The sequence below is a fragment of the Nelusetta ayraudi genome, unplaced genomic scaffold (assembly GCF_046127955.1).
Source record: "Nelusetta ayraudi isolate G7.1 ecotype Tasmania unplaced genomic scaffold, CSIRO-AGI_Nayr_v1 ptg000033l, whole genome shotgun sequence".
Lineage (NCBI taxonomy): Eukaryota > Metazoa > Chordata > Actinopteri > Tetraodontiformes > Monacanthidae > Nelusetta > Nelusetta ayraudi.
In genome coordinates this window covers 5010001-5032048 of record NW_027466083.1, presented here as the reverse complement: position 1 = coordinate 5032048, position 22048 = coordinate 5010001, and the positions used below count along the sequence as shown (strand labels likewise).

Sequence of the window (22048 nt, the reverse complement as noted above, 5' to 3'; positions counted from 1 at the left end):
GGAAGGCTGATAATTTGTAATGCCAGCTGACTCTTCCAGTCGGCTTCCGGTTGGTGCAATGGGAAACGTGATGTTTTTAACTCTTGTCAAACAGCACTGACAAAATCCTTTAGTGTCATTCTCGTAAGAAAACTGCTTTAGCACTCCTGCTAAACTCATTAGCAGCCAGTGGGCCTCCTGTATATTTCTCTCGTCTTGTAGGGCTTTCGGAGGCTCTCGTTACAACGAGAAGGAAGTTGATTGGTTATGGAATAAAGAGGCCAACTGAAAACACTTTAAACCAGATCTGTCATTTCATCGTTCACTGCCAAGTGACAGCAGCCTGGAGGCCTGAGGTAAGCATTAATAATTTTCCAAATTGCGTTGTATTGGTATAACGGGGCTCACAGAAACGTTTTCAAAGCCACTGAACCCAAGTGTCATGAGTGTCATGAGTACAAGCATCACCACTGTGTTAATAAGTTCCCCCTGGTGACAGATACAACGCCTTGGGTATTTGAAGGAAGTTTCAAAAATGTAAATATAAAAGAAGACTTAAGAAAATGGGACGCATGAATTTCTCAGCAGGATCAAAATTGCTGGCAACGAGAAATGCATTCCCAGGTTATTTCTACAGTATGAGAAGCTGTCACGGCTGGTATTCTGTGCACTTCTAATTGGACTCAGGAAGTTTGAAACCTACCGACCTACTCAATTATTCAATCCTACCATGAACACTTAGTGAGGAAATTAAATTCAAGCACGCACAGTGATATGACGTCAGAGTCATCTTGACGTCATTGAAAACACATGTCGCCCTCAGAAATGTCATTTCTTTCCAGACGAGTCAAGTGCTCCCGAGTTTGATAGAACACTGGTGGCTAAATGTGGTGACAGTGCGTTAGATTTCTTGCAACTGACAAAGAAAAAAAAAAAAAAAATTGTGTGTGCAATCTGATGATGTTATCCAAGAGCTCCGAATCTGCAGCGGCAACGCGCTCCCGCGAGGTGCATGCGACTCTCGGCAGGCACTCAGATCTCGGCGTGACACCGGTCCCCCGTGCGCGCCTCTGACCGAGCCCGTTCCAAAATAGACATCCCACCCACCCTCCCCACCAACCCTCGGGCCTCTCCGATCTCTCCTTCCCCAGCCGAGCTGCGCCGTCTCGTCACACAGCTGTCCAGACCGGTGCGGCCACTCCAGGAAGCCGCAGCGCCGCAGGAGGAACACAGGGTTCCAGGCAGGCCAGGGAAGAGGGCTCTCCCCCCAAACCAGAGGTGTGTGTGTGTGTGTGTGTGTGTGTGTGTGTGTGTGTGTGTGTGTGTGTGTGTGTGTGTCGGTGCTGCAGTGTGCGTCAGCCTCTTTGCTGCACTGCCGCGGAGGAGGAGTGCAGTGCGCGCACCTTGCGGGACGTCCGGTGCGCCGCGACAGAACATGTTAGGAACATTCCTGCTCTGGGTTCCAGTCCTCTACCTTCCTGTGTGTGTGTGTGTGTGTGTGTGTGTGTGTGTGTGTGTGTGTGTGTGTGTGTGTGTGTGTGTGTGTGTGTGTTTACGAAAGTTATTTGCCGGGAGTTTGTTGCCTCTTTATTCTGGGGACTTGGATGAGCGGGGTGGGAGGGGCGGCGGTCCCGGGTGGGACGGTGCACTTTGCCATGTCTATATTAGGGAAGTGGCAGACTGTGCCACTCTTTCGCCGCTATCTCGACCCCGCACAGCCGGCCGTGCGCGCCAAGCGGACGCTCACTTGTTAACCTATGGCTGAATCAAGCGAAAGGCCTAGTGTGTGTTTAAAAGACATGCTCGCTCTTTGTCTGACCAAGTCAGTGCTTTTAATATGTGCTGTGTTTTTGTTTGCCAATAAATGCTTTTTGTCACACCTCTGCATAAATAGTAGCCCAGAATTTGGATCCGCTCTGATTTTTGTGACTTTCAAACATGTCATCTCAGATCAAGTGGACTGTCAGGCCCAGGCATATACATGAACGCTGTTTGCAATTTTCATTTACTCTATTAGAGGCTATTCAATCTTCCTCACTGGGGCTTTAACTCTTCTCCAATTGAAATCAAATCCATCCCATTACAGTTAAGCTTTGTAAGCTTCCCACTCACTCCAGTGTCTAGTCTGCTTAAAATTCTCTCATTCTTAATTCCAGAAAACCGTTTCAGAGATGGCAATCTCCTGGTTGTGACCACCAGGCAGCTAAAGGCAATGTTACCCAAATGATCATTGAAAAAAAATAGGGGCATCTGCTTGACTGCTTGACTCATATGTTAGATAAGAGTTGCTGTTGCACACACACTTGTGACAGTGACACAAACTCCAACATGATTCAACATGTCTGTGTGGCAGGGAAATAATAATTTAATTATGACTTGTTTGCAAGTTGACTCACAGTTCCCGCAATGAAAATCTGTTGTTAGCAGTGAGCTTCATTTTGGGACTTAAATGATGAATGTTGGGATTTTAAGGTGTGGTGATGAACAAATTTGGAGGTTTTGCTTGACAAGCCAACACAGACCCGGAGGTGGCCAGTCAGTGGCCTTTGTAGTTTTAGTCGATTTTCTATTAGGGAAACAAAACGCACGACACAGATGTCGCGCGTCACTATCACCATCAGCCGTCTCGGGCCTTTAAATCTGCTCTCTGCCTCTCAGTGTTTGTCTCTGATGTTTAGCAGTTTCATGGTGTTTGATGGGACAATCACCTATTAATATCCACACTGAGGGCAGGTGCTGCCACAGAGTGTGTCCAGTGTTGGAGGGGATGGTGGTCCCTCTGGCCCCGAGCACTGCCAGTCAAAAAAAACTCCCTGAAAGACCCGCTGTTAGTCAGCCCGTCAGAGGCGTTTGAAGCTTGATCCAGCCGAGTGTTTTGTTCTTACCTCTCCTCTCCTCTCCTCTCCTCTCCTCCTCGTTCCTCTCCCGACTCAGCCATGAGTCGCAGCATCGTGCGGCAGAGCAAGTTTCGCCACGTCTTCGGCCAGACGGTCAAGGCCGAGCAGGCGTACGATGACATCCGGGTGTCCAAGGTGACATGGGACAGCTCCTTCTGCGCCGTCAACCCAAAGTTCCTGGCGGTCATCGTGGAATCCAGCGGAGGCGGGGCCTTCCTGGTCCTGCCGCTCTCCAAGGTCGGTGATGTGGATGAGAACACATGAATCAAGAACTCTCGCTGGTTCTTGAAATAACACAAATTCCGACATAGACATAGAATTCATGGTTTTTTATTCATATCTTTTTTTCTGTTTATGGGATCCCAAATATTTTTGTGACTTGGAAGATGAAAAAAAAATCTCGCAAATCTGAATTCTGGCCAGAAAAATCTTTAAAATGATAAATGACGTCGTCGTGTGTGACTGAATACCTTGGTGATGTTGGGTTTTAAGCAGCTATAACAGGATCAGTGTTGCATGACATAATCAGCCGGCTGTAGTGGGATAGGGGGCAAGAAAGGGACTGGAAAGGCATTTGGCAGGCGGCAGGGGTCAAGTGTCTCCTGTGAGCTCCGGTATTCAAAATGCAAAGCATAGTCTCCTGATCCGCATAAATAAATTATCAAAACCTGTTTTGGATGCAAAGATGTGGGAGCTGATCGTTTAGTGAAACAAATAAAACAAAAGAAAACACTGTGTGTGCAAGAGCAGCAGGTCCAGATGGCTCTGATGCTGCTGCTGAGCTGTGAAGCCCAATGACATCATCATCATCATCATCATCATCATCATCATCATCATCATCATCATCATCATCATCCCAACATAAACTGTCAATTACAAAAAGGAAAAAAAAAAAAGTTGTGCTAATCATCTAAACATTTTGAGGCTAGCTTGAAGAAAGTCAGCTGGAAGATGTTATTTAATGTTACAGAATCCCTTATCAAAAGCCTATTTTTTTAAGTAAATAATAGCCCAGTCAAATACCTTTTATGGATCAGTTGTTATCAACTTTGTCAGAATTTTCAAGCTGGGAGTTTCCTGCAACACCCCAAATGAAAGCACGCTTATCTTTAGATTGCAATTGTTGGCTCAATGTAAAACCTCACTTTTATTCATTTGTGGCACATTTAATTTCTCTGATGTGAGGAGTTCTACCTCCTTCCTCCCTTTCGTCACTCAGAACCACTGCAGATGAGCAGAATCCTGTGTGATTCTACCGAGCAGTCTCGGTGAACAGACGCGCTATTAATACGCGCCGACGTGCTCTTTGCCTCTATCTCTGCACCCCAACAGGCCACATGAAAAACTCCTCTCTCAACACCTCGTCGCCCGGCTATAAATACCCCCCCCCACCCCCTCCTGTGTGAGTGTGTGTGTGTGAGAAAGAGACAGAGCGAGAGAGAGAGAGAGTGTGTGTGTGTGTGTGTGTGTGTGTGTGTGTGTGTGTGTGTGTGTGTGTGTGTGTGAGAGAGAGAGTGTGTGTGTGTGTCAGGCTGTGATTTTTAGAGAGCTGACTCATATGGCTACACAATAGTAGCACAGAAAAAAGTTACATAATGATTTCAGTTCTCCAATCAATAGAAAAGTTTCTGCTCAATTTTTTGTCCCTCTCTCTCTCCCTCTCTCTCTCTCTCTCTCTCTCTCTCTCTCTCTCTCTCTCTCTCTCACACACACACACACACACACACACATACACAAAGTGGAAGTAGAAAACCTGCTGCCTGCTGCTGACTCATTTCTGTCCCTGCAGTTTCATTGTTCCTTCATTTTGAGGACTTGTTCCAAGACGTTTATTATTTAATTTCTGTCTGTCCGTCCGTCCGTCCGTCCGTCCGTCCGTCCGTCCCATTTAAAGTGCTTTGTATTAACAATAGCAACATGTGGGGAGACAATTTAAGCTAAAAAAAATTTAAAAAAAAAAGAATGAGAAAATGCAACACTGACAGTGAAATAGTCATGAATTAATTAAAATGTAATAGGCAAAGCCAGTAATACTTTCCTCTCACCGCCTGTGTGTTGCAGACAGGCCGAGTGGACAAGAACTACCCGCTGGTGATCGGCCACTCAGGGCCCGTCCTCGACATCGACTGGTGCCCCCACGACGACAACGTACTGGCCAGCTGCTCGGAGGACTGCACGGCCATGGTAACCACCGTGTGTTCCCACCCCAATGTGAAAACAATGAGTGATGAAACCATTTTAGTGATGCGACGCATATTTTGCACAAAGTGTGTGTGTGTTTGTCAGTCACAACGTTTTCCGTCTGTGCGATGACAATGTGTGTGTGTGTGTGTGTGTTGACTCAGCGTGTCACTGCAGGGCAGTTGTCACACGTGGCCTCCTGCTGTGCGAAGGAATGACTGAACTGATGGCAGCTGCTGGGACGTGTGTGTGTGTGTGTGTGTGTGTGTGTGTGTGTGTGTGTGTGCGTGTGCGTCTGTGTGTGTGTGTGTCTTTGTGTGACAGACAGTTGCAGCTGCCCAGTTTTGGAGCAGAGTCCATAACTGTAGTGTAACCCTTCATTAAATACACCATTGTCTCATCTGAAAGGGGTGTGTGTGTGTGTGTGTGTGTGTGTGTGTGTGTGTGTGTGTGTGTGTGTGTGTGCTGGGTGCGGGTGTGGGTGCATCTGTTAACAGTTAAGTAAACCAGTTTCATCATGTGTTGTGTTGTTTATCAATCAAACACATGGGTGTAAGGTGCCACTACCCACACTTTTCTAAGTTACGCAATAATGACACAGCAGTTGCTAGCAGTTTGCTTTGTGCAGGAGTGCAGAGAGCAAAGGTGCCATGATCAGGTTTAATTGACACCACTGCTGTTGACTCTGGACTGGGCAGCTTTATAAGGGAAGAACTAGTGTGTTGATAGGGAAATGTAGTTGATGTTGTGGTCAAATCTGTAGTTGTGTTACCATTTTTTATATAAGATGCAGGGGATCAACCCACTATTAGTAGTGGATTTGGGATTAAGGTCACTAATCCAGAATTTTAAATGTATGGTTCAAAAGATTTGTTGTGGTTTCTCCTGAAGACGAACGGGGTCTTGAAGCGGTTTTTGGCAAGAAGGTGTGGCCCTGTGGTCTGCAACATCAGTTCTGGCGGAGCTGGTCTGTAGGGCTGGAATTTTGCTTGTGGCTGCAACCTAATGTATGAATCCAACTGTCCTCTTGAGTTAGATAACCTTTCCAAGCAACATTTTTTGTCAGGATTAGCACCTGTTTCTTTTTTTCTTTGGCTCTTTTTGGCTCTTTTGGCCCACAACTCTATCCCTAATCCTGGGATTTGGATTAAAGTTGAACTCGTAGACACCATGCATGGCTTTGGCTCCCCTCTGAAAGAGAAACTCAGGATTCTCCCCAACAACCCCAGTTTAACTCCTCATCCTGCCATGAAAATCCCTCCACCCTTGTCTGCAGGTGTGGCAGATTCCGGATCACTCACTGCACCGACCCCTCTCCGATCCCATCGTGGTCCTGGAGGGACACTCCAAGCGGGTTGGCATCGTCACATGGCATCCCACCGCACGCAACATACTACTCACAGCCGGTATCTCTCTTTTTTTCACCAACAACACAAACTTTCTTCAAACATCTCAATGTGTTTTAACTGCTTCGGTCTTTTTCTCCGCCTACTTGCCCCCCTCTTCCTCCTCCAGGCAGTGATAACCTGGTGATAGTCTGGAACGTGGGAACGGGGGAGCCTCTGCTCTCCATGGACGACCACCCAGACCTCATCTACAGCATCAGCTGGAACCGAAACGGCAGCCTGTTTTGCACCACCTGCAAGGACCGACGTCTGCGTGTGTGCGACCCCCGCAAAAGGGAGGTGGTTGCGGTGAGTCAACGCAACCACCAAACTGTCGATGATTCTTTGTGTCTGAGCACTTGTGGCTGCATTGTTGGCTGTAATGAGGGACTGAGGCCCGGTGATAGACCAGCTAAGGAACAGAGTGGGACATCGCCAGGGCGAAGACCTGAGTTGAAATTGTGATGCTTCTTTCCTCTTATTACAGTTCGGCCACCTGTTTCTGCCAAAATTTGACCCTCTGAACATTTTCCAATACTCACCAAATTTGGCAAGCAGGTCAGAACTGGCAAAAATTTTTTTGGCAGAATTCAGCTTTACATCCCCTGACAGACATCCCAAAATTCTTTAATGGCCCTTGCGTCCACGAAGAAGGTCGTAGAGACACGGGACAAAACCCCACGTGTTCGTTTCATGAAGACCTATTTTTCATATGCTGTGACCTTTGACCTCGGCAGTTAGTGGCTCCGTCCAGACAAACGAGTTCAGCAGAGAAAAGTCCTCTGTTTTCTAGGTTTTGATCAGTTTTAAAGAGAAGTTCACATGGATGACACCCCAAAAACACCCCAAAGAAAATTGCTTTTAATTGTGATTCTTACATGATAGGAACGTCTGGCTCCGCATGAGGGCATCCGGCCAATGAGAGCCATCTTCACTCGAGACGGAAACATCTTCACCACGGGATTCACCAGGATGAGCCAGAGAGAACTGGGACTCTGGGACCCGGTAGGAAACATTGTGCATGAACTTTTTGCTGCAATGAAACACAGATTAATTGCAGTGTTGTCCCTCCTCGCAGACAAACTTTGAGGAGCCAATCGCGCTGCTGGAACTGGACACAAGTAATGGGGTGTTATTGCCGTATTACGACGCAGACGCAAACATGGTCTACCTCTGTGGAAAGGTACAGGGTGGGACTGTCATCAGGTCTGGGTGTTGGGTTCAAAGAGGTTTTAGATTTTTTTGAAACAATGTGTGTGTGTGTGTGTGTGTTCAGGGGGACAGCAGTGTCCGTTACTTTGAGATCACGGACGAGCCTCCGTACGTTCACTACCTCAGCACATTCAGCAGCAAGGAGCCGCAGAGGGGGATGGGCTTCATGCCCAAGAGAGGCGTGGACGTCAGCAAGTGCGAGATTGCGAGGTGAGACGATGATGATGATGGTGATGGTGGTGGTGGTGGTGATGATGATGATGATGATGATGATGATGATGATGATGATGATGATGATGATGATGATGATGATGATGATGATGATGAGGAGGACGTTGGGGTTAATTGAAGTGTGTTCCACATCTGGTTCACCTGATCATTCTGACCTCCTCCTTGTGTCAGATTGGAAAGTCAGATCAATAAACGGGATTGTCTGGTCTGTTGGTGTGTACGTGTGTGAGTGAATGGGTGATTAAAGCACTAGATAAGTGCAGACCATTTACCACTTTGTGTCTCATCTCTCCTCCTCCTGCTGCAGGTTATTCAAGCTGCTGGACAAGAAGTGCGAGCCGATCACAATGACAGTTCCCAGAAAAGTATTCTATATTCGTCTGCACTTTCTTTATATAGATTGACCTATATATTAACCTATATATACAGTATATATATATATAACCTCACACATTTCTCCTGCACCCCCGCCCAGTCGGACCTCTTCCAGGACGACCTGTATCCGGACACAGCAGGGCCCGAGCCGCCCATGGAGGTTGACGAGTGGCTGGACGGCCGCGATGAAGAGCCCATCCTGGTGTCCATGAGGGACGGCTACGTGCCGCCCAAGAGCCGGGAGCTTAAAGTGGCGAAGAAGAACGTGTTGGAGTCCAGGCCCGCCCCTCGACGCAGCATGTCCACTTTGGAAACCAACAGTCTGCCGGTGAGTTGTGGCCCCGCCCATATCGACACGTGACACACACACACACACACACACACACACACACACACACACACACACACACACACAGATTGTTCATCCAAAATGAGAGTGGAGGGAGTTCTGGTGACAATTTCCTACCCATGTAACTGTTCTGGAGTTTCACAGTAACATGGCCTACATATAACAACAGCTTCCAGACACAACTTAGATGACTGTGTCGTCTGCCAGCTTGAACACCTCTCCTAGACAGGAGGCTACAGTGGATGTTTTGGCTGAAAACATGATGTTAATGCTGCTGTTTTGAGTCAAATTTGGACTAAAGTGCCTTTTGTACATTCAGACGACAGCTCATGAATGACAAGGCTTTACATTTTAATGCACAGCACAGCACTCCAGAGGGGCTACGTGGATTAGAAGAGTCTGCACTGAAACAGTGGTATAAAGTGCTAATATTTGGCACAATAGCTCATCTGGCTTCATGCGTGTCTTCTTTAAGCTTTGCTGGACTTATTCTGAATATTACCCCCACTGCCTGTTTTCTGTTTCACAACTTTATTTCCCATAATTCTTCCTTCTTTGTTTTTCCCCTCTGGTTGTTCAGCACATTATGTTCCTTCTGTTCTGTATCTTTAATTTCCACCTTTCTGTCACTGTCCTTCCTTACTCGTTTTCTCCTCCCTCCTGTCTTCTGCTGCCCCTCCCCAGCCACAGCTGCTGGAGAGGTTGGTGGAGGAGATTCAGAACCTGAAGGCCACAGTTTTGTCACAGGAAAAGAGAATCTGTGACCTGGAGAACAAGCTTTCCCAGTACACCAACGGCACTGACTGACTCACTGTCACATCGTTTAAGTTGGTTTAAGGGTCTGAAACTAAGTAATGCTGTGTTCACTGCTTTGTTTGTTTTTTATCATCATGTAATACAAAAAAAAATGAAAAAAGGTTCCAAATCCAGGGATGATGGTTTGTCTTTGGTAAACATCATCTTAAAAAGAAAAGAAAAAAAAGAAACACTCTTTTACAATCTTGTGAACATAACAGACAGTTACCAAAGACAAACACACTGCACACATGCATTTGGTACCAGCTCATTGAAATGAGCCTCTCTCAGAAAAAAATGTAAATATTGATTAAGGAAGTAGAAGAAAAAGCCTGTATCAAAACCTTTGTGTTTTGCAAAGAGCAACACATTAAACTCAGTATGACACCAATAAAACTGTCTTTTTTTAGGAAAACATCTCCTGTCCATATTTTATTGCATTAACCAGGCGGTTTGATAAAAAGTGAAAAGGACCTTGTGATGTTGAAGTCAATCATCAAATCATCTAGTTGCCAAGGAAGGAAAGCAGAAAACTGGAAACGTTAATGAGTGCAAACGTGAAAAAAGAAAAACAAGGATCCAATCTGAGCAAATACTACAACAAGGCTGCTTAAACAAAGGTTACCTGAAATCGGGTGAGTTCAGACACATGGCGTAGCAGCAGCTCCATCACAACAGGTTGTGGCAGCAAAGCAAGTTCAGTGTTGCAGAAAGGCAGCAAACCCCGCTGTGAGTTCTCCTCTTCCCAGCACACCGAGTTCATTTCGAGTGGAACGACACCGACTAATAATGCCCAATATGCTTTTCGCAACTTTAGAGGCAGGAGCTCACTAGACTGGACCCACTCATGACACCGTGTGCAGCTTCACCAGCAGCAGCGCAAGGCTGAGGACGAAGAGGAGCGGCGACAGCGTCACGCTGGCGGAGGCCGACTGGGCAGCCGGAGGTTTCTCCCTCAGGCTGAAGAAACAGGAGCCCACGTTCCCCGCCCGGTCCACCACCCGCAGCGCCATGTTGGGTTGACAGCAGGACGCACGGTACGACACCAGCGTCACGTTCTCGTTGGCGGCGTCCAGCGTGGTGTCCATGGTCCCGTTGCCCTGTTTGAGACTCACCAAGTCGACGCCTGAACCCTGTGCACCGTCGCTGACCCGGACGGTGAGGTTCCACGTAGACGAGGAGCAGTTGGCGGAACAAGCGGCCGACGAGGAGCAGTTCGCCGAACAGTTGGACTGCAGGCTGGTCCGCTGACACACGGGCAGTGTGAAGTCAGTGATCTGCAGGGGAGAAGGATGAACTCATCAGGTAGGTTCGGTTCTGGGGTTCCGGGACGGATTTTGGAAAGCTTGAAAACAATGAGGAGTCGGTATTAGTTTGACTCGAGTCGTACGGTGTTAATGATGGTGAAACGAAGCACCACGTAGTTCGTATCCTCAGCTCCTGGGGCCTCAGCCTCAATGGTGAGGGTCACGTCGGTGCCGGATGGGGTCGTGCGAGCCGTTGAAATGGTCACTGTGCCATTCACGGTCTTCCCAGACTCCAGGTACAGACTGCTCGGGGATGTTGAGTCGAATCCACGGCTGTTGGTGGCCCGGATGGTGAAGTTTCCTCCAGGTCCAGCGGTCTTCAAAGAAAAGGGCAAGGAGAACGGCGTTCCTGCTGACTGGATGCTGTTTGAATCAGCCTAAAAGTAGAGAGACAGATTTAAAGGAAAAATGTTTATTACAGTGCGCTGTTTTCTTTAGCTCATTTGGTCCACGTGATAAAGATGCTTTGGAGGGACTCCTCACAGAAATGGTCAGGTTGGAGGATCTGAAGCTGGTTGACGACTGTCTCTGGAAGACGATGGGACTGCTGGAGCCGCCGTTGTCCTGCCCCTTCACTCGCACCACAAACTGCACTGACGGTATCTTGGCTACCTTAACCAGGAAGCTGGAGCCCTCCTGTGGCTCCACGACGCCCTTAATCTCCCCTGAGCCCATCGACTCCACCAGAGAGACCTCCGTCACCGTGGCGTTGTCACTGCCAGTCACAGACACCAACAAGCTAACGTTGGCACCTGGCCACCAGTTTGGACAAAAGAAAAAAGAAGAAAAAACAACATTGTGTTAATGATGCTGTTTGCCTCAGGGAACCATCACACTCTAGTGTTTTATTACCAGGAGTGGGACGAGTGTCGAGAACATCCAGTCCCTGGAACAGGCCCTGCGACTCTTCCACGAAGTCAAACAGGAAGTCGAGGCGACTCTGAGCTGCGGGTCGAATAACAGTTTTTAAAAGAAAGAAACGCTCTGACCACAATGTTGAATTCCCGCCTCCTTGCCTAGTTTTCCTTCACAGTGTGCAGTGTGTCAATACGCACAGTGTAAATTTAACAGGTGCAGGTCAGATTCTTCCAGGCCGAAACATGAGATAGGAGTTGTCCAAATGTAATTCAATCTGGATGGGTTGCTATTCAGCTGCTGCTAAACTTGTTCCTTGTTTGAATGGCTTAGGTTGGTTAAATAACACAGAAACTCACGTTCCTCAGGTCATCACATGTCCTCTTAAAGAGGCCGGCTTGACCAAAGTAAAAACGAGGCTGCTCTTCTTGACAAATGCTAATGTTGAGGGGGGTGGAGGGGAGGTCTTTTGGCCATTCCAAGTAAAGTTTGTTCATCCTGTCAAGTAGCCACGGTCACCGTGACATACACGTCACGGTAAACACAAAGTAGAGCAGGTTCTGATGAGAAAGGCTTCCAGCTTACTGGCTTTTGCACTGCTGCTCAAGGAAATGTAGCGGAACTCATTATAATAATGTGGGCAGTAGGGATTCTACAGGAAAATCATTTTAGTTGGAAGTTAAAAAAAAAAAAAAAAAGGCCTCTCTGCACAAGAAAACCCCCCACAAAGGGTAAGACAATGTGTGTTAGCATCCAAACCAAAAATACTATTTTGGAGTCAAAGTGCGAAATGTCCCCCTCACCGACGGCAGAGGTCTCACCTATGACCTTCAGAGTGTAGGGATGTGTCGACATCATCTTCAAACTCCACTCTCCAGTTTGTTTCACCAGTTGTAACTTGATGAAGTTTCCCACCGCCTTGAATGTTGATATCAGCGACCCGGACGTGTCGCTGCTCTGCTGAGACTCTCCTGCAAACAGACAATACGCAGGAAAACGTTCACGAGAGCGGATGGTATTTGTAAGATGGCACATGATGGCACAAGCGTCTCTGGATTTCGCTCTTTGACAGACAAAACTGTTTCCATATTGAACAAAGACAATAAAAAAAAACCACTGAAGTAAATCGGATGGACATTTAGTTGTAGTTTGACAAATGTGTATTTAGTTGAATTATAACTTTCATGGAGCGAAAGCCTTTGCCTGCAGGGGGCAGGGTTACCTGTCGGGTTGGTGAGGACGAAGGTGACGGAGCGTCCGGTGATGTAAACAACAGGATTCTCCACAGTTTGATCCACCAGGAAGGTGAAGGTGTCGGTCTTTCCTGGGTTGCGGGCCGCCTGCAGCAGCGTCACCTGGAGTTTTGGAACAAAAGCCTGCATGAGAAGTCTGACGACTGCAACGCTGCAACGCTGCAAAACCTGCGGTGAGACGTTCGGCAGCGCTACCAGAGAGGCGCTGTTGAACTCGGTGAGGACGCCGATGACCTCGGACACTTCGCTGGTCGTCACCTCCACGGCCTGGCCCCCCGAGGTCTGAGCCAGGTCCCGGTACAGCTGCGACTCGGCCTCCTCGATCCTGCTGTGCTGCTGCTGGTCGCCGTTGCGCAGCCTCCTGAGGTTGGCCACCGTGGACCCCGAGATGATGAAGTTCACCTGAGAACCAACACGACTCAAGATATGCAAAGAGTAAAGTAGCCAAATTCCCAAACAGTGACGACTGCAGGGGAAAAGTATGTTTAAAAACAAAGATAATCGCAACGTGGGGGTTGTTGCCGGCACATTTTTTAAAATGATGTCAAATGAACGATATTTCAGAGCAACAGCTGATGACAGTTTGCAGTTATTTTTCCTATCCAAACAATAATGAGTGCGTAGATAACAATGATTGTTACTATGTGTCACACTAGGTCAGAGTCCTGAAAGACTGGTGAGGTCGTTTCCCTAATGTTTATCAGGTGAATCACAACTCACTGAGCTGCCACTCTAGACTTGGACCACACCTCCCAAGACTGAAAACAAACAAACAAACATACAACAAATCCCGCCCATCAAACCAGCCTAGCAGAATGACGGATGACAGGCCTCACTTTGCCTCAGTTACAGATGTGGGTGACACATGTTCAGACAGAAGTTCATTGCTTATGTCAGATACAGACGTTTACTCCGTCTCGACTGTAACAACATGCCGTCAGCCCAGACGCTGATTTTTCAAACCCTGTGTGTGGTGTCGGTGTGCCGGGACCCCTCAGCACAACACAGCTGGACGAGGTGCCACACTCACCACTGACTGCGTGCGCTCCATCAGTCCGGTCACTGTGTTCTTCAGCTCTATGTCTTTGGCAGGTGCGTCGGTGAACAGGAAGAACTCTGAGCTGAAGGGAGCGTTTGCTAGGCCCAGCTGCAAAGGGAGGAGGGGGGAAGAGGAGGAAGAGGAGGAAGAGGAGGAAGAGGAGAGGGTGGTGAGGTCAGCCAGCACAGCCTTTACATTTAGATCTGAAGAACAATAATTTAAAAAAAAGGAGTTAGATCACCTGAAGCGCTGACAGACTTAGTTCCTCCTTATCTCCCCCTCCTGATGTTGATAAAGCACTTAGAATGGTTTTGAAGACGTTGGGGTCTGTGCTTTTGATTATGGGCCCAACATCTGACCAAAGAGAAGCAGAGTTTGTGATTCGCTCTCATCTCAGCCCTCACTCATGTCGGGCGGTGTCATTTTTTTGTCCTGGCAATTAACGGCTCCTGCCTGGGTCGTTGAAGGCGACAAGTATGTAAACCGACGGCTCGTTCTCTGTCCCCACTTCGCGGTCGATGATGGCGGAGGCAGCACTGTTCACCGCTGCGATGTCGTCCTTCATGCTCTCGGTGGTGTCGATCAGGAAACACAGAGCCTTGCTGGACCTCCTGGAGATCCCCATCGCCCTGCCAGGCGCACATCGTGACACACACACACAAACACACACACAAACCATCATGAAAAGAAATTCTAGAGTAGGAAGCTGAGAGATGCAGACTGTGTTCCTCACTCCAGGAAGGTTTTGTCTCCAGCCGCCTCGCGAATGTCCTCCAGCAGCTCGCTGGTTGCGGCTGTTGCCATGTCGGCGGCCGCCGCGTGCAGGAAGCCGTGGCTGGCGTCAAACGAGTCTTTGTTGATGCCTCCTTTGGGCTTGATGGTGCTGGTTTGATCGATTCCTCCTCCGTGGCTGCATTTGCCTTTAATGTCAACAAGCGGCATGTCACACAGTTCATACACCGACAGCCCGACTCATATATTTCTTTCAAAACATGTTCATCTGTGTAACTGTGTTCGTCACAGAGATCGTGGAAAGATTTTTCTCATCCGCTGGTTTACATTGCATTGGCTTTGTAACATTGATGATGAAATATTTTTATTGTTACCGGGAATTAAATCAAAATGCTGTCAGCGATGCATATCTGAGATGGATTTAAAGTCTCATATTTCCCATATATGAAAAAAGCAACAACAAAATTTACAATTTCTTTGTGGCGTCACAAAGGGCCCATTTCTGATACAGGTCAGTGACAACAAACCCTCATGGCCACTTTACACTTGTCTCCAACACATGCAAGATCCAACAGAGCATCCGCTTTTGCATGAAGCTTCATTTTGGAAGAAAGCTGTAAACAGAGGGCCACATTTTCTTTGTTTTTTTTCCTGGAGATCCACTGGAGCCCAGAATAAAAAAAATAGCCATCTGAAAATGGTTAAAATATGAAAACTATAAAATGTAAAACATTTTTTCGCCCTCTGTAATCTTTTTGGTCAAAAAACTTTTTTCTTTGAAATGGGGATCATTATGAGGGAAAATGCTCAAAACGTGTGTCAGCTGTGCTGGAGGTCTGTCTCTGTACCTTGTGGTTTTGTTGCTCCCACAGGGGCGATGCTGAAGTAGCCGGAGGTCAGCATGCCCTCGGCGATGATGTCGTCCAGGATGTTGTTGCTGCAGTCGTCTCCGTCGCAATCGCGGCAGGTGGCTCTGCTCTCGGCTGCGGGAGCACAGCTCATTATAACCACATCTACATTCTTGCATTCCTCGCCACTGAGCAAGGCCCGCAGTCCAGAGACGCCGTCTGCTTTTCACCTGCTATGTTGCCGATGCTGCTGTCGGACCTGATGAGATTGGCGTTGGGGTATTTACTCCCCAGCTCCACCCAGTTGCTGTGGCTGTAGAAATCCTTGGCGACATCACACAAGACAGCGACGCGCCTTACAACGCACACTCACAAACACCACCAGGAGAGCGCAGACTGCGAGCGGAAGGTCAAAAACACCTGCATGGGATGGAGCAGCCCTCCGAGCTGCTTCCTGGCGGCCTCATAGTTGCCCTGCTCGATGCTCGCCTTGACCGCCAAGATCCCCTCGGTGATGATTCTCCTGCCCCCGATGAACGATTCGTCGTCAAAGTGCTGGCTGGCGTTGAAAGGGTGGCGGAGATCCACTCGCATGTTCATCAGCTTGATGAAGGTGATGGCCCGGCTGAAGCTCTTGGACGACTGCGGGACCCCGCAGGCCGCGGCCACGCGTTCGGCGGTGAAGGGCTCCGCCTGCAGTGGCACACAGTCACAAAGAGGCAACATGGACCGGAGGAACATCTCCCGATCTCTCCTGCGCGCTGCAGAAACGAAGAAACAAACTCTCACAGGCGAAGTGAAGGCCGTCCCCTCGGCCTGCGCCAGAGCGCGGCACACGTGCACCGTGGTGTTCAGGATGGCCTTCTCTGTGATCTCCATGTGACTCATCGACTTTCCCAGAAGGATCCCGAAGCCGTGGGCGCAGGACAGCAGGTGCATCAGCAGGAGACACGGCACAGTCGGGCCGAACAACATCGTCGATCAGTCGGCGAACGGTCTGAGGGACAGAGGCACAACGCAGACACAAAGTGTGCATTGGTCCTTTAATTGATCCCATAGAACCAGATGGAACGTGTCATCACAGGGTTATCACAGAAGACGAGTGCTCTTTCCACTGAAGCAGCTGGGCAGTGGCAGCAGCCAAGCGGCACCCAGCTGGGTTCCTGTCTGCACTTTATCACATGACCAAGCTTAGCCAGCATTTAACTACCAACTCCTCGTACCGGTTTAACAATAAATATGTGACGCTGAACGTGGGTGACCTTTTTTTCCCCCTTTTTTTTTTTGAATCGTTCCCTGAAATGAAGGTTCGTAGTTGTTGTTGTTGTTGAGACATTTGCAGACCTTGAAAATTAATGAATATTTTTTCATTCATTCGTTTTCATGAATGTAGGATTTATTTTGAACATGAGAAAATAAAAACCAACAAAATCAATGTTAACATGACAGGTCCGAAACCAATTCTCCTTTATCAGTAATTAACACTCATCAGTTGGTATCGATATCCTGTCTTTACACGGCTTCACAAATTAACCAACACGCACCAAGTGAAGTTAGACTTTGTTTCAGTTCTACACTCAACCTGTTTCACAGCTTCACTCCATACTGCAGGTCTTTGAAAGATGTATCACGCTTTTGACAAAGAAACGGATGGAGCAGCCGACCTGCTGCAGAGACTGATTTGTTTAGACGGCATTGTTTCTGCAGGGGAGCCACGATACAGTAATAAACAATAAAGAATAAGAAGTTTTACCTTTCATCAAAGGAAGAAGAGGCGAACCTGGAGCGTCGCTGCTTGTTCTGCCTTATATTGTGGCAACACCTGTCCCGCACTGCTCCACGGTCAGGGCGGGATCAAGCAGTCTTGTATTACCTGTTGGTCATGTTTCAGTGCCACTGATGAATATCGAACCTTTCACATTTTTTGGGATGCCATCTCCATACACACACAAGATGATTTTGCGTGACCTGGAGTGATCGCTGTCGGGCTGTTTTTAGATAGTTCTAATATTTTGAATTGTCGGCTTAGAGTGTACGATCCAGGTGAACCATGTTGAGAGTGTACGATAAATCTGAACAAAGACGCCACAAACTCTTGATTTGTCAGAAATAGAAAGAAGACAAGAAAGATTGGGCTACACTTTTTATTTATTTATTTTTAAAATCCTTTTGTTTGAGTTTCCTCAGGTGCAACTAAAGTGTGAGAAACTATGGGTGAGACAAGCTGCAATGTGCAATCTGCCTTTTGCCCACTAGAAGGCAGAATCTCTCACAATGTGGGAGACTTTCCCATCAACGTCAGTTACATTATGCGTTTTACCCACTAGATGGCAGAAGCTCACATAGTGGTGGACTTTGTGGCTTTTAGTACTCATTCAGTTACATTGCGCCATAAAGTACTATCTGGAATAGTTTTGTTTTTTTTAGATGTGTGGAATACTACTACTAAAAATAGTAGTTTGCAGTCAAAATTACAAGGGTGATGAAATTCCACCAGTAGTACAAAAATATGGAGCCACTAACGGCAAATGATTGACTGGCTCCACTGCACACAATTAGCTTGTATTTAAAGAGCAGTGGACCAGCAGACATCATTAGCAGTACTTTACTAATATCAGTCAAGGGGCCAAAAAGGTCGACATCACTGCCCTGTTTTTTTTTGGCATCTATAACTATACATTTTTGGATGTAGATAAAACCGAGATTGAGGCAGCCAGAATTCAGGTAGCGACGAGTGCAGTTTCTGTCAGAGCAGCAGAAACAAACTACAAAATAAAAGTTGAGTTTCGCGCGATGAAACTGACTTAATATGCACATTACCCTTCTGTCAAAAACGCCCATGTTTGCTCGCAGTAAATAATTTATGGGGGGAGAACAAAGTGCGGGAGGGGGAGGGGCCACGGTGGGAGCCAGGGGACATTTATTAACGTGACTTTCCTCCATCAGTTGGGGGGAAGTGGAGGAATCAAAGCATCAGTGGCTGCCGTGTGCGGTGTGATAATAGGCGACCCAGCGGGAAGACTCAGAGGACAGACTTTATATTTCCACCCATGGCTTGGTGTGTGTTTGAGTGTTTGTTCTGCTCACTGCCCTCACTGCTGCTGCTGCTGCTGTCTCTGTGTCCCCGCTGGCCGAGGTTCCGCCGCTGGACTCACTGGCTCGTCAGTGCTGCAGGCTGGAGGCTCTGGCTCATCATCTGCTGGACCTTAGGCCTGCCTTCTGGACGAGAAGAGGCCAGGTCTGCGGGGTCGGCGGGGTCAGCGGGGCCAGCGGGGTCAGATCGCCTGACATCAGGGTCAGACGGACTGAGGCTGCTCTGCAAACCCACAGCGCTGGCCAGATATCTGCAGCGCCACTGCTCCTCCCTGTTCGACCCCAGACTGGCACCATGGCCCCGGGGGGACCCTCACCTCCAGACCTGGTCCAGCATGCTGTATGAGAAGCATGGAGACGGGTTAGAGTTCACCAGAGACCACCTGCTGCTCAGGGACGGCGGCGTGGTGGCTCTGGATTGGGCCCTGGGGACCCGGCTGCTGGAGGCCCCGGGGAGGAGCAGGGGGTGCAGCGGCAGAGCTCTGGGCTGTTTCACCTCCTCGCCCCCCGTGCTCCTCCTGGTCCCCCGGCGCTGGGCAGGCAGCAGCCCCCACCTGAGGGCGCTGTGCCATCACGCCGCGCAGCAAGGCTTTTACGTGGTGGTCTTCCATGGCCGGGGGGCAGCCGGGTGCCCGCTGACCACGGCTCGGCTCACCGAGTTCGGAGACCCGGCTGACCTGGAGCAGGTACGCATACGGGAAAGACGAAGCCAATGAAATGTTTCCCAAGCACATTGGAATTATTGTATGTATTCAGCCGGGAAAACACAGAAATTACAGGGAACAATGAAGAAGAGAAGGCCTCTTTGAGAGGGGAAAGAGCTAAACGGTGACCTGAACCTTCTAATTGACATTGAAATGTTGTTTTCTTGATTAGTTTACCCTTCGTGGATCAGGTAGAGAAAAAGATTAGTTTAGCTTTTTGGCTTCTCATCTCCTGGAACCTGAACTCTGAAAGAAGGAAATGAACAAAACAGTGCACAGAGTTTGGATTCCTGGGCTGCAACATGTAACATGGAGCTGAGAAAAAAACTTTTGTGGTCGTCGTGGTAGTTTGTTTTTTGCTGCAACAGTGTAGTTTCCTAATTTGGGATCAATAAAGTACATCTATACATCCATCTACCACGCCACCGTGTCGCCCCCAACTCTGATTCATTAAAAAAAAATTATAATTATACATATAAATGCTGCACCGTCCATACTAACACCACAGATGTTTGCAAACTTGCAACAAGAATTCACATTTATATGCTTAAGAAGATACAGCTTCCACACACACACACACACACACATACACACACACCTTTGACACTCACATGATGATGTCACCGTCTCTGCAGGCGGTTGCCTACATCCACAGTCGTTTCCCGTCCTCGGCGCTGGTTGCAGTGAGTGAGGGCTGCGGCTCCGGCCAGCTCCTGTCCTACCTGGGGGAGTCGGGATCAAGTTCGTACCTGACGGCGGCGGCGGCCATCTCCCCCGTGCTGCTGGGCCAGCAGTGGATGGAGACGGACCTGCCCGCTGTGTACCGCTGCCTGGTGATGCTCCAGCAGAAATTGCCGCTCAGCAGGTGAGGCCGAGGTTTTTTATGCTCCATCAGTGGCTGTTTTGAGTTGTAAAAGGCAATTGGCTCTTTATTCATCTTATTCAACTATTATACTGCATATATATATATACATATATATATATATATATATATATATATATATACAAATATGTGTTTTCTTTTTCCTTCCAGGTACCAAAGCTCCCTGCAGGGGATCCTGGACGTGGACGGAGCTCTCAGCACTTCCTCCCTCAGAGGCTTTGAGGAGGCTCTATTCTGCTCCTCCACCCAGAAGGACCTCACGCCTCCATCACGCTGCAGATCTTCCGCCCAGGGCCGGGACCGCTCCTCCCCACCAGCGCTAGCTTGGGCCCTGGGTGAGAGGGCGGCGTTGGCCAAGGACTGGGACGGCTACTGGGAGAGGAACGAGCCGCTGCGGGACGCCGACGAGGTGGCGGTGCCGGTGCTCTGCATCCGCAGCAGGGACGACCCGCTCCTCCCGTCGGCCGGCACCCTGCCCCTCCCCCTCTTCCAGAGAAACCCCTACTTCCTGCTGGCTCTGACGGACAAAGGGGGGCACTGTGGCTTCTCCCTGGACGGACAGAGAGACCGGAAGGAGGAGGAGAGCGACAACTGGAGTCACGTGGCCGTGCTGGAGTTCTTCAAAGCGGTGGCTGATTTCCTCAGAGTGGAGGGCAGGGGGGAGGCACCGAGCGGAGGAGCCGCTCAACAGAGAGGCTGGGCGGGCAGGGTGGCTTCGCTCCGCAGGAGGAGAGCGACCATGACGAGGAGGACGAGGCCTGAACACAGCAGAGCAGAGGTTGAGGAAGAAGAGGAGGAAGAGGAGGAGTTCACCTGGAAGCGGTCGTACACACGCTGAGGAGCTGTGGGTGAGGAAGACTGGAGACTGGTCACCGCTGAGGATGAAGGAAGAATAGTTTCTGGGTGACTTGAACAGGAAGAAAAAAAAAAAACAGTATTTTACTTCAAAGGGCATCTGAGCAGGACTGGAAGGGAAAATGTGGGAAATGTAGAGGAGCATATTTTCAATGAAGTGTTTCTCTTGAGGAAGTTTTCATTTCCAACGTTGAATATAAAAAGAGACCTCCAGATGCAGCATATTTAGCCCTGTGTTTACAACTTCCAACGGAAAAACTCCCTGCCGTGCAGCTCTACTGGTTTGAAAGGAGGCAAACACAAGGTGTTCCCGATCATGACTTTTAGCAGGTGGACTCAACACTTGGCTCGGAGTGTCACTCACTCATAGACCCCCTTTGTGACATCACAAGAGGCAGCTTTAAAACATGCTTCTTATCAGAGCCTGTTATTTAGAGATATATAAACATTCCAGACAGAAAAATGTCTTTGCTGCATTATGAAACCTTGTTGGTGACTTTGGAATTTCAAAGGAATTCTACGGATCTGCAAACGCTCACCCAAGACAATGAATATCCAGTCTGACGTGCACGCTGACATTCCTCCGTTATCATTTTCCATGCTGACAAAAGGTTCTTTTGCTTTTTTCCACCCAACTGTGCAAGTGCAAGAATGATTGCATCACCCAGGCCACATTTATTGTTGAAATGGTGAACTCTGAGCACGACCCGAGAGTCAAATCTGTCCCAGCCTGAGCCGTTCCACACATGCCTGAAGCTCAGCGCAGCTCTCGATTGCCCCGTCCTCACAGAGCTGATTGCTCGAGAAGAAAGCCCAGATTATTAAATTTACCAACAAAATGATAATAATAAAAAAAATATTTTTAAGTCTATAGTCAGTACTGGAATAAAAAAAAAAACAGATGAAGTTCATTTCAGGAGCTTTGATAAGTGGCACGGCTCCCCCTGACGGAGAACTGAGAGAATTGTGTCATCTGAAAAAGGAAACGCAATTCTATCAAAACATGAACGACAAGGGCAACAAACGGCTAGACGAGAGGAATGATGACTTACATGACTTACCTTTCTCTACGCCC

The 22048-nt window shown here is 48.4% G+C and overlaps 3 protein-coding genes across 3 annotated transcripts; 2 read left to right on the top strand and 1 right to left on the bottom strand.

Moving 5' to 3' along the window:
• Positions 1–1123: 1123 nt before the first annotated feature.
• coro6 (coronin 6) lies at positions 1124–9819 on the top strand. The gene is made up of 11 exons (XM_076031787.1): positions 1124–1257; positions 2914–3113; positions 4938–5060; positions 6334–6463; positions 6573–6751; positions 7328–7447; positions 7521–7625; positions 7719–7864; positions 8193–8250; positions 8361–8588; positions 9294–9819. Exons 2-11 carry the CDS (start codon positions 2916–2918, stop codon positions 9414–9416), a joined length of 1410 nt encoding a protein of 469 aa, XP_075887902.1. The 5' UTR covers positions 1124–1257; positions 2914–2915; the 3' UTR covers positions 9417–9819.
• Positions 9820–9823: 4 nt separating this feature from the next.
• LOC142891869 (von Willebrand factor A domain-containing protein 7-like) lies at positions 9824–17266 on the bottom strand. Its single transcript, XM_076031786.1, has 16 exons — positions 17192–17266; positions 16228–16435; positions 15859–16131; positions 15669–15762; positions 15439–15573; positions 14592–14778; positions 14312–14487; positions 14100–14212; positions 13850–13966; positions 13015–13221; positions 12789–12921; positions 12388–12537; positions 11564–11656; positions 11195–11463; positions 10795–11088; positions 9824–10681 (listed from the first exon to the last, which is right to left on the bottom strand). The coding sequence occupies exons 2-16, from the start codon at positions 16411–16413 to the stop codon at positions 10250–10252; spliced, it is 2859 nt and encodes a 952-aa protein (XP_075887901.1). The 5' UTR covers positions 16414–16435; positions 17192–17266; the 3' UTR covers positions 9824–10249.
• A 1128-nt stretch (positions 17267–18394) lies between these two features.
• LOC142891868 (protein ABHD15) lies at positions 18395–21377 on the top strand. Its single transcript, XM_076031785.1, has 3 exons — positions 18395–19217; positions 19871–20100; positions 20269–21377. The coding sequence occupies exons 1-3, from the start codon at positions 18489–18491 to the stop codon at positions 20954–20956; spliced, it is 1647 nt and encodes a 548-aa protein (XP_075887900.1). The 5' UTR covers positions 18395–18488; the 3' UTR covers positions 20957–21377.
• The last annotated feature ends 671 nt before the right edge of the window (positions 21378–22048 follow it).